The sequence below is a fragment of the Acomys minous genome, assembly GCF_964271855.1.
Source record: "Acomys minous genome assembly, chromosome: 1".
Classification (NCBI taxonomy): domain Eukaryota; kingdom Metazoa; phylum Chordata; class Mammalia; order Rodentia; family Muridae; genus Acomys; species Acomys minous.
This window is the reverse complement of record NC_140483.1, coordinates 141,557,760-141,574,680: the sequence shown is the minus strand read 5'-3', so window position 1 is coordinate 141,574,680 and position 16,921 is coordinate 141,557,760. Positions and strand designations below refer to the sequence as shown.

At 48.4% G+C, this 16,921-nt stretch overlaps 1 protein-coding gene across 3 annotated transcripts in view; it reads right to left on the bottom strand.

The window, feature by feature from the left end:
• Positions 1 to 16,921, bottom strand: part of TMOD1 (tropomodulin 1) — a 73,989-nt gene that overhangs the window by 21,080 nt on the left and 35,988 nt on the right. The window contains exons 1-4 of one of the 3 annotated variants that reach the window (XM_084784611.1): positions 16,120 to 16,250; positions 14,849 to 15,005; positions 8,467 to 8,586; positions 938 to 1,027 (exon numbers count right to left, since the gene is read on the bottom strand). In XM_084784611.1, coding sequence (XP_084640737.1) covers positions 938 to 1,027; positions 8,467 to 8,586; positions 14,849 to 15,005; positions 16,120 to 16,185 — 433 coding nt within the window. In that variant the 5' untranslated portion in view covers positions 16,186 to 16,250. Of the gene's footprint in view, positions 1 to 937; positions 1,028 to 8,466; positions 8,587 to 14,848; positions 15,006 to 16,119; positions 16,251 to 16,921 lie in introns of those variants that run through there. The other 2 variants (XM_084784610.1, XM_084784612.1) reach the window with 2 other exon arrangements.

Genomic DNA, 16,921 nt, shown 5'->3' with positions numbered 1-16,921 from the left:
CTGTGTTTGAGTTCTTACACCAGCCCCTGACTCTGAAGAGTTTGTCTGTCCAGCAGAGACAGTACTCCAACCTGCTCATGTCAGCGGGATCCCAGGAGGTAAGATAAGGCCTGGGCTGGAAAGCAATGCAGTTCTCTTCCAAGAGGAAGTTTACTTATTCTTTTGTCACCCTCATTTCCCTTTGGTTGAAAAATGTCAGCTTGGAGCAATGTAGATGAATAATTGAGACAATGTGACACAAGCCCAGAAAAGGCTCATGGGGGCTCATGGGACAGGAGAGGACAGTGGCAACTGAAGAGAAAGATAGAGCCCCACAGAGTGGTGAAGGACACACCTTTCAAAAATTGTTGTGGGGAAGAATGAGTACCTATTAAAATTTTTTTAAGTTGGGAGCTTGATTGTTAAGTGATCGTCTCACCAGCGCGAGAAGCTGAGTTCCACTCCCAGAAGCCATGTTTAAAAAGTAAAAGAAATCTGAGAACAGCAGCCTGTGCCTACAGTTCCAGCCCTGGGGAGGTGGAGACGGGGGCATCCCAGGAGCTCATTGGCCAGCCAGTCTAGCCAAGTCAGTAAATTCTAGGTTCACTGAGAGACTGCCTCAAGAAATAAGGTAGACAGCTTCCACCAGTACACACATGCATTCACACCAATAACAAAGAAAACTGAATCTCATCCCATAGCACAAAAGACATCCGCTCTGGGAGGATGATTCCTCATCGAGATGAAGAAGGCTTTGTAAACTAGACACAAAACCCGAGCAGACTCCAAGGATGGGATGAAGAGCTTTGCCTGCCTAAAATGTGCAGTGAGTCAGAATATGAAGGATCACAGCGCCAAGATGCAGGAAGAGGCATCTCTCTTCCAAGGTGCCCTTTGGTAGCCAGTCCTGGGGCCCAGCAAGGGAAGGGGATGCAGCCAAGCTGGGCTCTGTACTCACTGTTAAGTCCCTCCTTGTTCACGATGGAGCTGCTGCCCAAGGCCTGGTAGTACTGCTGGTTGCTCATGAGCGTGTGCATGCCCAGGATAGCTGTGGGGACAAAGGGAGGGCCATGACTCTGTTCTTGCAGACAGCGATGCCTCCCCGGGGACCCATCTTCTACATCCTGGGAGCTTTGGTCACAGAGATGTTAAGAAGCACATACAGGAAAATGTAAGGCTATGGGTTGTTTTCATCCTAGATTTCACTCATGTGATGCTCGGACATCCAACCAACATCCACAGACCGCTCTTTGGTTCTGGCCACAGATTTCCAGATCTTGTGATCCGACAGGCACACCCACCCAATACAACCCAACAGAATGAGTCTTTCCAGCAAGCGTCTCTTCCAAGAAGTGCCCTTCTGTCTTCTACCCTGCCCCTCAGGCCCATTTGACCTCCCCTGGTCTCTCAGATTGTATAATCCCCTTTGCCTCTGCCCTGGTTGAAGATCTATTATTTCCTGGCTGCCATCAACTTACAATGGTCCCATTATTCCAACTTTATGATGGTACTGAAAGTGGAACACATTCAGTAGAAACCATACTTTGGTTTATATCTTGACCTTTTCTAGGCTAGTGGCATCTAATGTACTCAAGACTCTAGATCAGGTCAGTGGACCTCAGCTCAGTCAATCCACTGTCACCAGGAGGAAAAACCAACATGGCCGCTCCTTCAGCCTGGTGTGCTGCTGTGTTTAGCCAGGCATTAAATGCATCTTGATTTATGGTATTTTCAACACATGGTGGGGTCATGGGGGAACTGCCCATCATTAGTAAAGAAGCATCTGCATCAACAGCTGTGGAATCACTGGCCTGACTTTGGCTTCTTTCTACTTCCTACTTCCCAACATTCAGTACGGAACATCCAGAAAGATCTTTCTGGAAATGTCAACACAATTTCATCATTACATGCTCTTCTTTCACCCATTCATTTCTTTTCCTCAGTTACTGAGTGTCTTCACTGTGTGCCAGTTCTGGGGGGACCGACATGAAAGACAAGGGCTCTACCCATGTAGTCTACAACCTAATGGGAGCAAGCGGAGCTGAGCAAGGGCCGGCACTGTTAACACCCTAAGTTCAGCAGGTGTCACGTGTTGGAAAGAACAGTTCTGTGCATCCTGGAAGAGCATAAGTGAGGGACCCAGGAAGGGAAGTATGACTGGTCGTTGGCCAAGTCCAGAGAAGGTAGAAAGAATGTTCCAGTGTGGATGGTGGGTGGTAAAGCACAGAAGCAGGCTAGTGGAGTTAGAGGTTCGAGAGACAGGGAAGAGGAACAGGGTTGGGTGGGTAAGTGGTGGGCACCAGGGTGGCAACACCTCCTCTCCCTGAGTAGTGCAGGCTCTGGGCCAGAAAAGAGCTTTGAGTCCATGATACTCCCTTAGCATAAATAGGCCCTGTTCAATATTCGAGACAAATTATTCTAAAGTTGTGGGCCCTTTTGCAGTTCTAGAAATTGAACCCAGGAGCTTATACCATGCTGGGCAAGTGCTCTACCGCTGAGATATATTCCCAATCCTCATTTTACTTTCTATTTTGAGCTAGGATCTCACTCACATTGCCTAGACTGGCCTTTGACTCATTCTGTAGCCAAGGCTGACTTTGAACTTTGATGCTCCTGTCTCAGCCTCCTGAATAGCTGACATCACAAGCCTGTACTGCGAGGTCCCACTAAAGAGTTATTTGTTGCTTATTTAAAACTCAAATTCAAGTGGGTAGTCTATATTTTATTTAGCCATCATAACTCCACTACTTAGATTCCACTGCCGCCCCTCCCCCCAGTACTTGGTATTCTTTCTTTTTTTCTTTTTCTTTTTTTCCCCAAGACAGGGTTTCTCTGTGTAGCCTTGGATGTCCTGGACTTATTTTGTAGATCAAGCTGGCCTTGAACTCACAGCCATCTGCCTGCCTCTGTCTCCCCAAGTGCTGGGATTAAAGGCGTGCGCCATCCTACCCAGCTTATTCTTTCTACGCTACAGTGTACCTCAGGACGAAGGTGGTGCCAGGACACCTGTGTGCTTTCTCTGCTGGGCCCTGGGCTTCCAGAGGTGGGGTGGGGGGGTTATTACTATTCTATCTCTTCTAGAATATAGTAGGCATATGGTAAATATTTGGTGGTTTTCTTTTTAAATTTCTAAGACATTTCAATAGATATGCCTTCTAGGTAGAGAAAGAGCATGCAAGTTTTAAAGACTTGGGAGACTTGGGAGATCCAGTTCTGGTCCTGACCATGTCCTCCTGTGTCACCCTGTGGAAGTCACCCTCTATCTGGGCTTCAGCCTCCTGTGTCCAGCCAAGGGTGATGTAAGACCCCTAATCACAGCTGCATATGTAGACCATCTTGGGGTGGGGCTATATGTAAAACAGTATCAGTGTTCTAGACTGAGGGGTGCAATTTCTTTCTTCCTTCCTTCCTTCCTTTTTTTTTTTTTTTTTTTTTTGTATGTTTGTTTTTCGAGACAGGGTTTCTCTGTGTAGCCTTGGCTGTACTGGACTAGCTTTGTAGATCAGGCTGGCCTCGAACTCACAGTGATCGGCCTGCCTCTGCCTCCCAAGTGCTGGGATTAAAGGCGTGCACCACCACACCCAGGGGTGTAATTTCTTTGAGTTACTTTTTTTTTTCTTTTTGATGGGGTCTTGTTATGTAGCCTAGGCTGATCGTCCTGCCTGGATCTGTAAGTGTTGGGATCACAGGAGTGTACAACTATGCCTGGTTCCTTGAAGTGATTTTGGTTCCCTAGTGGGAACTGGGAACCACACGGAGCAGTGATCTCAAAGTCCCTTCTGTTTCTCTCCCCTAGGAATCTTCTCAGCTAAAATTAGCCTTGCCAGCTCATCACTGAGGAGAGTTGGGGAGAGCAACAGCTGCTGCCTTTCCAGCTCTCGAGGTTTTAATTTAGGCTGTGTCCCTGTGGGCTGAGGGAGCGGAGGAGGCTGAGTCAGCAGCAGGTGAGTCAGAGAGGTGCTTCTGCCCAACCCCACACAGCAGAGATATCAGGTTTGCCAAGGCTGGAATCATATGAAATTCACTTTTTTTTTTTTTTTTTGATGTCTGCTTCAGCTCAGAGCATACAGAGAGAGGTAAGGAAATAAATAAAAGTAAAAATGGAAAATGTAGCCGGGCGTGGTGGCGCACACCTTTAATCCCAGCACTTGGGAGGCAGAGGCAGGTGGATCACTGTGAGTTCGAGGCCAGCCTGGACTACAAAGGGAGTCCAGGACAGCCAAGGCTACACAGAGAAACCCTGTCTCAAAAAACCAAAAAAAGAAAAAAAAAAAAAAAAAAGGAAAACGTATTTTGTGCTTGAATTTTGGGATGAGTTAGACAGGGACACAGAGGTGTGTGAGCAAAGAGCCATGGAGTGTAACTACTTTGTGCGTATGTGTGACCTTGTAGAGGTCACTTCCTCTTTTGTATCCCTGGGGTTTCGCATCCACAAAACAGCATGTGCCTGCATCCCCACCCCTTACCTTCCCATGGGATTAGGAGTCACATGCTTAGCCTGTTCAGTGATCCTGAATAAGCATCCCTGGGCGTGCTGTTAGAGTCCCCTCCCCACACTTAACAAGGACACAGTTTGCCATCTGACCTGGCAGATATGCTCCTAGTGCTGTGTCTACGGGGCCACTAAGCCCTTCTGACAGCCTCTCATCAGGAGAATTTGAGGCCCAACAGCGTATTTGGAGATGGTTGGTATGTGCCGATAGCAGGCTGAAGAAGGTAGGGTGCCATTTGGCAGCTCAGAGAAAATTAGGGTTCCTGGAAGGAAGGAAAGATAGAGGCAGGAGTGGGGGTCGGGGAGGAAAGGAAGGGAGAGTGTAGCTTCAGTTAAATGGCCACTACCAGCCTAAGGCTTACTGGCCCTACCGAGACATAGTTGTGGCTTTTTCTCTGCCTTGTTTTCATATGCACATATCACCAGGAGTGAGCCATGCAAAGAAAACCCCCTCCCCTGACATCGTGCGATGCTTCCTTCTTTGTAGATCTAGGCTAATTCTAGCACCAGAGATCTTTCTTTCTTTTTTCCTTTCCCTTTCTCTCTCTCTCTCTCTCTCTCTCTTTTTTTTTTCTTTCTAGATCTTCCTCAAAACCCAAAAAGGACTATTTTTGAACTCTAAAAAGGAACACTGAGTTCTGTTTCCTCTCTCCGCCTTGGCAGGCCTCCTTCCCTTTGTAAGTCCACTCAGGATGCAGCGTGATCACAGCACACATCCCGGCTTCTCCAGCTGCAGCTGCAGGCTTGAGTGGTCCTGGATGGAGGGCTGAGAGGTGGTGTCTTCTTGCATCCTAGGCACTGGTGCAGAAGCTGGCTCTGGCCCAGACGGTCCCAAGTGCCCTGATAGTTTCAGGAGGATGGATGTTTCAAGAAATGGATGCCATTGATGAGCAGGGGGGGCAGCCTAGGGAGGGCTGGTCAGCTGCCAGGGGGTGGATGCTCCCTCCAAAGGGTGGGGCTTCCGACCCTACCTTTCCTTAGTCCTGCCCTACTGCAAGCAGTTCTGAAACCCAGCTGGGACCAAACCCGAGTCAAGGGTATGAGGCATTGATAATCTCAAGTGCTTGCAGCCAACTGACTCCCTCATTGGCCACAAGCCAAGACCTCTGCATCGCCGGCAGCATCCCACAAGCTCTGCTTGGCACCCTGGGTAGGGTGCGTTTAAGATGGAAGCCTACAGACTTCTGGTCTGTGCTCTTCTGCACTTGTTGGGCCCCCAAGGGCAGAGGGTGAATCTCATTCTTCCCAGGGAAAGACACGTGTTCCATATGGTACACCAGCTCAGTGAGCTAGTACATGGGTTGTCAGCAATGCGCCTTTCCTCCGTCACCTCTGGGTCAGTGCGTCACACCATCCGTAGCCTCCTACAGGTGCCTGACATTTCCAGGTATTGAGGCTGCTACCTGAGTACCTCCCACTGTGCCTGAGCATCCCACCCTGGGTCTTCCTCTCCCATGATGCACTTTCTCTAATCACCCCTCCCCCAACGTGTCTGACTTTGGGCTTGGCTTCCAAGTCTTTATTTCCCTTGACCCCCCCCCCCCCCACCACCACCATTTAATCCAAGCGCCCCTCTTGCACTCCTGTCCTTGTCACATCCAGTGTGACACTCTTACTGGTCATGTCTCACTTGCCTGCCTAATGCTGGCTCCATGAGGACAGACAGAGTTGTTTCCTTAGGGTATTTTTCCCCAGCACCAAGTCCATAGCCTGGTACACAGTGGGTGGGAAAGCCCTGAGTAATGGGTATCACGTGTGAGGGACGTAGCGAAGACTTGGTTCTCGGAAAGTATCGCGTGGGGAGATGATGGAGACCAGAGGCAGCCTGCAGACCCCGCATCTCCCTCTCTGGGCTTTTCCTCCTTTAATGAAGTCACCCATTCTGCAGAGTCCAACTATCTCATCCTGCACTACCTGCCACCTTTTGGTGGGCTGGCCATGCCAGCGCCTCTGTCCATCCAGGACAGTTGCTTCCAGCTGCCGGGTTCTGCTTTTTACCCAAGGCCACAAAGCCCGGCATTATCTCAGCTCCTTGACTCTGACCCAGCCCTAAGGACAGCTGGTGTCTTGGTATAAGACGGCGACAATAATAGAATTTACTTCGTAGGGTTTGTCACGGTCCATAAGTACAGTGCTGTGTGGGGAGCTACTCACACAGCACCGGGAACGTGTTTGCCACTTAGCAAATGTTCCATGCCTCCTTTCCCAAAGGCACGGCCACCTTGTAGTGGCTGAAGTCACATGGCAAACACCAAAGGACAGTCAGTGCCCCCTGGGCTGCACACACGGTCTCCTGCCCCTTCCTGAACATCACAGGGGCTTGGGATCTTAGGCAGATGCTAACAGTCTGCCAACAACAACAAGGAAAATGTTTCCAAGACACTCAGCTCGGAGGGCGGCTCTGCTGTGGTTCCTGCGGCCGCTGCAGGAGCCTGCTCTGACAGGGGCCATTTACTAATCCCCAAGTGCCCTAATGAGGGCCATGATGTCATGCAGGGCTCAGAGGAGCAGGCCCCAGATAAAAAACAGCTCCTGGAGAGTAAATAGAGATAGACAGGGCAAGGTGTCCACTCCAGAAGTCAAGGGGCATGTGGGGGAAAACGGGTAGCTGAAATATATGGGCACACTGAAGGATCTGGTATCACTCCACTGGATCTTACATAACCCACTGAGCCTTGCAAAGTCCGCCTGGGCTCCGGAGCTGGAGCTGCGTGTCTGGTTCCTGTTTGAACCAATTAACCCCTCATGGCTGCTCAAAAGGACAACCATTCTCTGGGTCCTGCTGCCTTTCTTCCTGCTGAGGAAAGGGCTGTCTGACCTCTGTCACACCGCCCATGGTCATCACTAGTACACACTTTAAATCACTGCCCCCACAGCCCTGCTCACAGAGGAAAATCATCCTCCTGCCTCAGTGCCACCAAGAGCCACACACGGCATCTGGAGAGGCTGGCAGGTGGGATGAGGCAGGGGCAGACGCAGCCCTGTCTGACCCCGGCCTCGGCTCCATCGTCTCCGGCAGCCTGAAGCCCGTTCTGCCTTCTTGGCTCTCTTCCAGCCAGCCTGCTCATCTTTTGCTCTGTCCTTTGTTCCTTTGCCTGCCTGGGACAGGCTGGTGGGCCCCCAAGCTAGGCATGCCCCACTCCGTTCGCAAACTCGCTCTTTGCCTGTCGCGTGTTTCTCCTGAAGCCTGGCACCTCTGCCCATGTCCAAATGAAACCTCCTACAAGTGCTAGACCATCATGTGCAGCCGCTTCTGTCTGGGTGGCCCATGCACAACTCAGATGACACAGGCCCCCAAACTGAACTCAGTATCACTGCCCACCCCCCCAACTGCCCTCCTTCCTCATTAAAGACACAGAACCCATTTGGTCTCTGAGGTCAACTTGCCCTTCTCCCTGCAACACACTCACTGGCCTCACCTCTCCATCACTGTCACTGCTCTGCACTGTTTTTCTCCCCGCACTATGCACTCACTGAGGCAGGCAGGTGGGGTGCCAGGTACAGCCTGCAGTGAGCCTCAGAGAGACAGGACATGGGGTGCAGAAAGCAGGGACAGTGGTAAGGAAGGGGTTTGCAATAGCTGACTACCCTCTGGAGTTTGTCTGTGAAGATGGTGAAGGAAGCAAACACCTGTGAGGGTAGGAGGATGGGACATATAAGAGATGTGAGAGTGACACTCTTGAAGCACAGCTGCCTTTGCCCCGAGCCCTTTGTGAGGTGGCCTGGGTGGGATTTGGTAGGAATGGCTAGGACGGGGCTCATCCCGGCCCTCCCATGGGCTACATGCCTACTCCTCTGGGGAGTGGTCTCCTGGCAACCACAGGTGGTTCCACGACCAGGTGTGCTTGACTAGTTGTAGCTTTGTTTTCCTCATTTTGGTTTTTGATACTCTATCTTTTATCTCATTATTATATTTCCTGTTAGAAATAGAGGGTGCTCGTGTTCAAATGAAGCCAACAGAGGCTTGGGCCGCTCTCGGGGAGACGGGCTCTTACCTGCAATGTCACACAGTTCCGCATCCGAGGCATTCGCTAAGGCTTCCTCTAGCTCTGGCTCCAGGGTGACACTCTCCAGCACGGGAGCCATTGGCTTCTGTTTGGGAACCCAGATCTTTCCTGCAAACACACAGGGTGCCCCGTCAGGGTGCGTGGCCACAGGGGGGCCTGAGATCCCGTCACAAAAGGTTCTGATGCGACAGAAAAACCTCTAAACATTCTTCAATAAACTAGGTAAAACACACGCAGATTATTAAAGGAAAAAAGCGAGCAGAGAGCATCCTAGCTTCATGGGACCTTCCGTTCTTGAAGTGTCATGCTAACAAGTGGGGGAGGGAGGAGGGAGGCATCTTTGAGAGTGGCCACTGTGTGTCCACCAGTAGAGACTGTTGAAGTCAAGGGAGTTCCGGAAGCTATTATAAAAGATATGGAGGGGCTGGAGCCATGGCCCGGTGGTTAAGAGTGCCAACAGCTCTTGCAGAGTACCCACATGGCACAATCAAAACCGCCTGTAACTCCAGTCTGGGGGACACAACACCCTCTTTTGGTTTCTGTCGACACCTGCATTCACACTCACATTCCTACTTATAAACACATAATTCAAAAATCAAAGAAATCCTTTTTTTAAAAAAATGATCATGGAGAGCATTAAGAAGGAAAACATCCTAGAGAAATTGTGTGTGAAAAGTCAAATTTGAAAACCATCACGAACAATTTCCTTTCATTTCTGAGAAGCTGCGCATGGTTTGCATGTGTTCCCTCCAAGCTTGTGTACTGGGAACCTCACCCCCGAATTCGTATGTTAAGGGCATCTGGGGGCAGGCTTCGGGGGAGGTAACTGGGGTTAGCTGAAGTCAGGAGGCTGGGCTCCTGGGTTGGTGTTGGTGACTTTATAAGGTTAAGAGGAGCATGTGCTTCCATGCTCGCTGTCTCACTGAGTGAGGCCTTCCACTGCACCACATTAGCGTGCAGCGAGGAGCACCACCCTCCATGTCCGCCTCTGCTGCCGGCGTTTGCACTTCTCGGCTTTTAGACTTTCTTTTCTTTATACATGAACTGGCCTGTGGTATTCAGTTCACATCGTTTATGATTGTGCCCGCGTGTGTGTGCTATTTTGGGGAGGGGCAATCAAAGAAGAATCAGTGAGATGGTGGCTTACAGGGCCGGGGCCTTGCAGACGTAAGTACACTAGCCCCCGAGATCGACACGAGACAAGGATACCCAGCTTTATGCTGCTAGTCAACGTGACATTAGAAGTTCTAGTCAGAGTGAATGGGCACGGATGAGAGAAATATGGAATTCAAAGAAAAGATGTTTCTCTCATACGGAAAAAAGTCTAAACATTCACATTCCAAAAGGAAGAAAAAATCTAGTCAATCAATCAGATAAATAAAAACTCCACTCTACCCCCACCTCCAAAAAACTGTTAGACCTGGTAAATTCAGCAAAGTTTGAGGCAGAGGCTAAAATCAGCAGTGTTTCTGTATAACAGCAATAAGAGGGAAATGTGAAGGCAATTAGGCAAGCAGTTCATAATAATAACTAAAGGACAAAATACTTGAGAATAAATTTTGGAAACTTGTACACCAAAATTACAACGCACTGATAAAAATAAATGAAAGGAAATAGAAAGAAATAACTAGAAAAAATGACTTCATGGATTGGAAAACTTTGTAATGTTAAGACAGCAATACCACCCAAAGCAACCTACAGGTTTACCACAATCCCCACCAAAATCCCAGAAGGCTTTTTCACAGAAACAGAAAAGCAAAGGCACACAAATAGCCAAAACAAGCCCCCCAAATAGCAAAATTAGAAGAAGCCTCATGCTCACCGATTTCAAAGCAAAACTACAAAGTTAAACAATGTAGTTGGCCTAAGGGTGGACACAATAAACAACAGCATTGAGAGTCCAGAGATGAAGCCAAAATCATATGCCAAGCTATTGTCAGCAACGCACCATGTCTATTCAGTAAGTGCGGGGCCACCAGATATTCACAGGTAGAAGAACGGAATCAGACCCCTACCTCCCACCATATGCAAAAATGAAACCCAATGGATCAGTGACCTGACTATCAAAACTAAAATGAAGAGATTATAAAGAAAACGGCAGCATGGTTAGAATTAGCAATGGAATCTTGTGAGAGTAACAAAGGATGATGTTCTACTTCAGCCAAAGTAGAAAGTTTTATGTCTCAAAGGATATGATCAAGAAAGCACAAAGACAATTTCTGGAGTGGGTAAATAAATGTTCATGAATCACGTATCTGATAAAAACCTAGCATCAAATGTTAGGGGATGGTTTGATGTATTTTCATGTTAATTTCTGCTGTCTATGACCCACCTTTTGCTTAATAAAAAAGCCATCCCACCTGGGCAGGGCAAAGGAGATAGGTGGGGCTTAGAGAGAGAGGAATTCTGGGAAGAAGATGGACCGCCACCAGGAGAAGGAGACCTGAAGTGAATAGAGGAGGGCCGCCATGGGTTAGCTGGAGAAGCACATGGCCCGCGGCGTGGATGGAGAATCCAGCCCAGATAAAAAAACATGAGCAAGTATCTGGGATTATGGATGGGAGGTAGCTTGATAGAAGTTATTAGAAGCAGATGGCATGGGATTGAGGCAGGGATCCCATGCCTGCCCTACTATGGGAGGCAATTTAGAGGATTGATATCTGCCCTGCCCCAGGTTAACTAAGGCTATCTTAAATTATAACAAGTGTCTATGTATTGATTGATTGCTAGCTGGGCCTACAGATAATACTAATAATACAGATAAAATTTAAAAACAATAATCAAAAATAGAGAAACAGGGCTGGCAATATGACTCAGTTGGCAAGGGCCCTTGCCACGAAGCCTGACAACCCAAGTTCAAGCCACAAAACTCGCACAGTGGAAGAAGGAGCAACTTTGACTTACACATGAATGCACACATTCACACACAGGTGCAAGCATGCATATGACCAAATAAATACATGTAATAAAATTTAGGAACACAGAAATAACTTTTGCAACTCATCAGCAAAAAGCCAAATGGCCCAACTCAAAAACAGGCAAATTACTCAAGCAGACATTGCACCAAAGAGGGTATGTACACAGCCAACAAACACATGCACAGATGCCTAACTGGTCACACTTTATGGCCATGAGGATGCTGCTGTAGAGGAAATGTGACAAATCAGTGTTGGGAAAGATGTAGGAAAGTGGACCCTTTATGTATTGCTGCTGGAAAAGCAAAAAGCTGTAAAGTTGTTACAGAAGAGAAGTTTGGTGTTCCTCCAAGACTAAAGAGTTATCACTGGGTTCATCAGTTCTATCCTTGTGTCTACACTCCAAAGAACTGAAACAGGTATTTACACAAATGCTTGAGTAAGGCCTGGTGGTACAAGTGTATAATCTGAGCTCTTCAGGAGGCCAACGCAGGAGGACTGCAAGGTCAAGACCTGCCTAGGCTACAGAACAAATGAGTTCAAAGACAGCCCAAATAACTGAGTGAGACACCCCACCTCTGATCTTGATGTGGGGTGTCTCGGGCATCTTTTCATGTGTTTGTTGGCTATGTTTGTTATGTGTTCATGCCTATGTGTGTTTGTATGTGTCTATGTATGTATGCATGTATGTATGCGTATGTATGCATGTCTATCAAATGTCACTTACTGTATGAGAAACTCCATGGTGACGTCAGAGGCATGGGCAAAGGGAGAAACATACAAGAAAAAGAAAATGCCTAAGAGCCGGGGCTGTGGTTCAGCTGTGAGCATGACTGATGTATGAGATGAACATTCAGTAAATATTTAAGGCCTGTGGTTTAGTGCCCCCTGCTACAGGCCTTTCCCCTGAGGACCATGGATGCCATGATATTTTAAAGAGGGACTTAACCTCCTTTCTTCCCTTTCCCTCCCTCCCTGGAATGGAAACAGAATGGTTAGCACTCCCGAAGCTCAGGTCTATGGCTCCTAGCATATCTTGCAGAATCTTGAGGGTGACTGGGAAACCACAGTTTCCCCTAAACTAGCTATGGGCCCAGTGTAGGGGATTAAATTCTCAGTAACACCTGGGCTAAAGGCATGAGATTATCACTTAAGGCTGGAGGACCTCTGGCCCTAGCCCCTCTGTAGAGATCGCTACTTATTTAATCCATAAGAATTTCAACTACCATCAATTACATTCTTTAAAAAAAACATTATTATTTTATTTTATGTGCGTGGGTGTTTTGGCTGAATGGATGTCTGTGTACCATGTGTATGCTTGGTGCCCTGGAGGCCAGAAGAGGGCATTGGATCCTCTGGAACTGGAGCTACAGACTGAGTCACCATGTGGGTGCTGGGATTTGAATCTGGGTCCTCTAGAAGAAAAGTCAGACTCAACCTCTGAGTCATCTTTCCAGCCCCAATTCCACTCCTGATGATGCCGTTGGACCTTTTAAGCTTGTTACCATATGGAAACATAATGAATTCCAGCTTTTCTAATGTCCCCGTATGTCTGCTGTTGACTCTCTCACAGCCTCAGTTTCCCTACCTTTCAAATGCGCAGGTGGGACTACGGGAGCCAGAGAGCCCTGCCCCAGGCCCACATCCTTGGGTGAAAACATCACTAGAGCTCACATTCTTTGTTGGGTCTATTTTGCAAACTTCCTCCCCATCATCACCGTCCCCTCTTACTACCCTCTGTAGAAGTCTCAGAGCAGCACTCTTCCAAGTTTCATGGTTCGAATGCCTCCTTGAGTCTTTTGGACCTTCCAGTTTTCAGGAAAACCTGGAAAAGCTCGAAATCCCTCCACACGTCTGCCTCTTAGCGTTTTCACATTCTATCATTTATTGGGCAGCCACACAGCAGCAGCAGCAGGCACCGTGCTGACATCAACCGGGCTGCAGAGGGGACAGCTCTAAGCACAGACCTGGGTTCAGCATGCTTATGTTCTTGAGGGTGGGGGACAGAGAATCAGCTACACAAGTAATTAAAACAAATTCTCTGATTAGCAAATATTCACAAGGCACCTTTTCTGGGTAAGGTGTTAGTCAGGTGCTGAGGGAGGTGACAAGGCACAGGACACTCACGGAGCCTGTGTGCTAAGGCAGTATGCCACTGGAGTGGTGCGCATTCAATACATCCAACTCATACTCAGTCCATTCTGCTCAGCCCTACTGAAGGCTAAGCCCCTGTGGTAGCTGGGGCCATCAAGTTAGCCCATTCTCTATTCTCAGAGACTAGCTCCTGAGAGAGAAAGATGATAAGACAGAATGTGAACAGCTTTGAACGACACAATCAGGTCTCTGAGATGGAAAATATCCAAGAGGGGAGTAGAGAGTGGTGCTATATCTTATCAAAGGGGATGGGGTCAATGTTCCTGAAAAAGAGGTCAGTACAGATGGAACATGATGGGCAAGGCAGTCAGAGCTAATGCTTTCATGATATTTGCTGTGGGCCAGGTGGGTATAAGAGCTTTATATACATCTTGGTCCTCCTAACAGCCTCACGAGGCTGTGGGTGTTAATTCTTCTCACCCCTATTTGCTAGAAGAGGAAATAGAAGTAATTCGTTGAGCTCTCACAGCTAGTAAGTAGTGGGATTTGGGCACTAGGCTGTTTCTAACAACCGCATCTCTTACTAGGGAGGGAGACACAGCCATGAGGCCATAGAGCTGGGTATCATGGAGAGTACTCAGTGCTTTGGGACATGTATAAGGTTCCTATAGTGTATGAAAGTCTGCAAAGTTTGAAGAACAGAATTCAGACATCTGGTTTACCCTATTCATTGACCTTCTGCTCCACAAAGTCTGCTGATAACAGGGCAGAGAGCAGAGAGCATGCCGTGCAAGACCACAATCTAAAAGGCAAGGGGGGACCTGAAGGGTGGATTGTCATGGAGAGCTTCTATGCTCTCCTGGAGATTCCTAGATGGCTGGATTTTGGCAGGAGCAAAGAGTCTTGGGAAGAGAGATGAAAAAAGGATGTTACCACTGCCAGAAAAGGAGATGCTTTAGAGAAAGCAGAGTTAGGAGAGAGGGAGTTGGGCTATGTACCTTCAGCCTCATTTGCACATATTGGTCCATGTTTAGGCCTCATGTTTTGATGGCATTAGCAACAGCTTCCTCTTTCCCTCAAAAGTGTCTAGGTTTGAATGAAAAATAACCAACGCACCCTAGTTAGAGGGAATTTGGCGGAGACATTTGGTTGTCTGGGTGAGTTATTTTCCTCAGACTACCCCCAGCTGATTGGATACACACCACAGATGACGCTTTAGGGGCAGGGACTGTTTCCTGTTCAGGTGGGAAGGACACAAGAGAGGCTTAGGTACATTTGGCCCAACACAGGGTAGGACACACAAATGGCCCTCTGTGACACCTCGGGAAGGATATGCTCACGACAACTGTGTTGTTTAGTACCTCGTTTCTCCCCTGTGTAGGGAACCAGGTCTTCTCGGTCCTTAAATTCCTTCGCTTGCTTTTCCAAGTGGTCCAAAAGCTCCTCTCTTTTAAAGGGACCTGTGGGTGCCTTGGTGGTCTGATCCTTCTGCCTCAGGCCTGCAGGGAGCAGTGCATTCTAAGATGGGGGTGATGGGTGAGAGGGGGAGAGAGAGAGAAAAGGAGAGAGAGAGAGAGAGAAAGAAAGAGAGAGAGCAGTCAGCAGCAATAGGTATGCATTTCTCCAGAGACACAACACGGACCAGCAAGGGCCTCAGAACTGGAGAAACCAGCCAAGTCCTTTCCTTTTCTGTGCAAGGAACCAGAAAACTAGAGAAGGGCTGGGGCTTGTCCCCAGGTCACATGGCACTTAAGGGACAGAGAGGAGCTGTGGGGCTCAGTCCTCTGGTGTCCCTACTGGTAACATTTTAAAACATGTTGGGCGTTAACCAACAGGGCAGCCAACACAGGCTGAGCATAGAGAGATTCTTACAATCCAGTATTTGAATGTGAAATTATATTTGATACAGTGTGGTGAATGGTCAGAGAGAGAAGCCGAAGGGAGCTTGGGAGGGTCTTGGGTAAAGGAGAATTATGGAGAGGGGCCGTCCCAACAAGCCCGAGACAGGCTCAATAGAACTACAAGGCAGGCAAGACATGCTCAGCCTACAGTCTCTGTGGCCTGACAGGCCTTCTGGGCTCTGGTGGGTCTGTGCTCATGAGAACCAATTGTTAAATATTTTGAACATCACCTCTGGACAAGGGTCTCTCAAGAATGATAGTATTAACCCGACTGCTGTGTTCTCTTCTTCAAACATGGCAGGCTTCTAGGAATGGGCTCACTACCAAAGTGTGTTCCTAGTTAGGAGGACTTCAACCATTTAAATTGGCTTCACCTTAAGTCAGCCCTTAGCATTTCAAGACTCAAAGACAATGAGAGCTTTAAGGATGCTTAGAGACCAGAATTATGCAGCTCTCCCTCCCTTCAAGGGAAAACTGAGGCCCAGAGCACAGAAAGATTGCCCAAGGAGTTCCGGGGCCAGATTATGAACAAACCCAGAGTATTCCCTCAGAGGTAGGGGAGGGGTAACCTTTGCTTCTAATCTCCATGCCATCTGTGCCCCCCCCTGCATTCAGAAGCCAGAAGGGGACGCCTCAGAGGCAGGCTTGTAATGCTTGCTGCTCCCCACTAAATTGGTGTCACTCCTATGTCAAATGTGGCTTCCCCCAAGAGCTTATTTCTTGTTACTCACCACACTCTCTGAATCCTTTTCTGAAGACCCCTTGAGGAGAAGGTGAGAGACACGGGAGATTTGCATGCCCACAGGGATGAAGCTTGGATGAGAGACACTGTAGGCTAATAGCTATGGGCTGTTTATGAAGCACCTCCCCACTGCCTAACACCTGCTGTTGTCTCAATAATAACTGGGTGTGCCCCCACATTATGTCACAAGGATCTACAAATTATAAGGCTGGGGCATAAATAGCTCAAAGGTGGGGGCTGAGATATGTGCAAAAGGGACATACGTCAGAGGCCAGCAGAGCCACTGAGAACTGAGGGATTTTTATGAGAACAGGACACCAGTATGCATAGAGACCAAACCTGGACTGAACTGGGCTCAAGGACAAGGGGGCACAAATGGTGCCACAAGAGTCACAGCTCTCCCACAGTATTCGCCGTGATGAGCAGGGCAGATGATGCTCCCAAGAGAGCCATGCTTCTGCAGGCAAGTACACATACATGGTAATCCTAAGGCTAGATGTGGGGGATTAGTCCTTCTATCCCATGGCAGGGGCTTCCTGTGGCATAGTGCCTGCCATGGCTATCTATGGCTATCTGTAGCAGGTGACCCACATCATCCACAGTGGGTGACTCACCTGCTTTGTGACATATCTGCACTTTACAGTTGAGGCCACATCAGGCCTAAGACCTGACATGGACTAATGGTGGTACAACTGAATGGCATTAACCATGCTCCCCCTTGACTCCCACGTGCTATGGTTTCTATGGTGACCAAACATGACTAATGATGATGGTGGTCATCTCATATATAT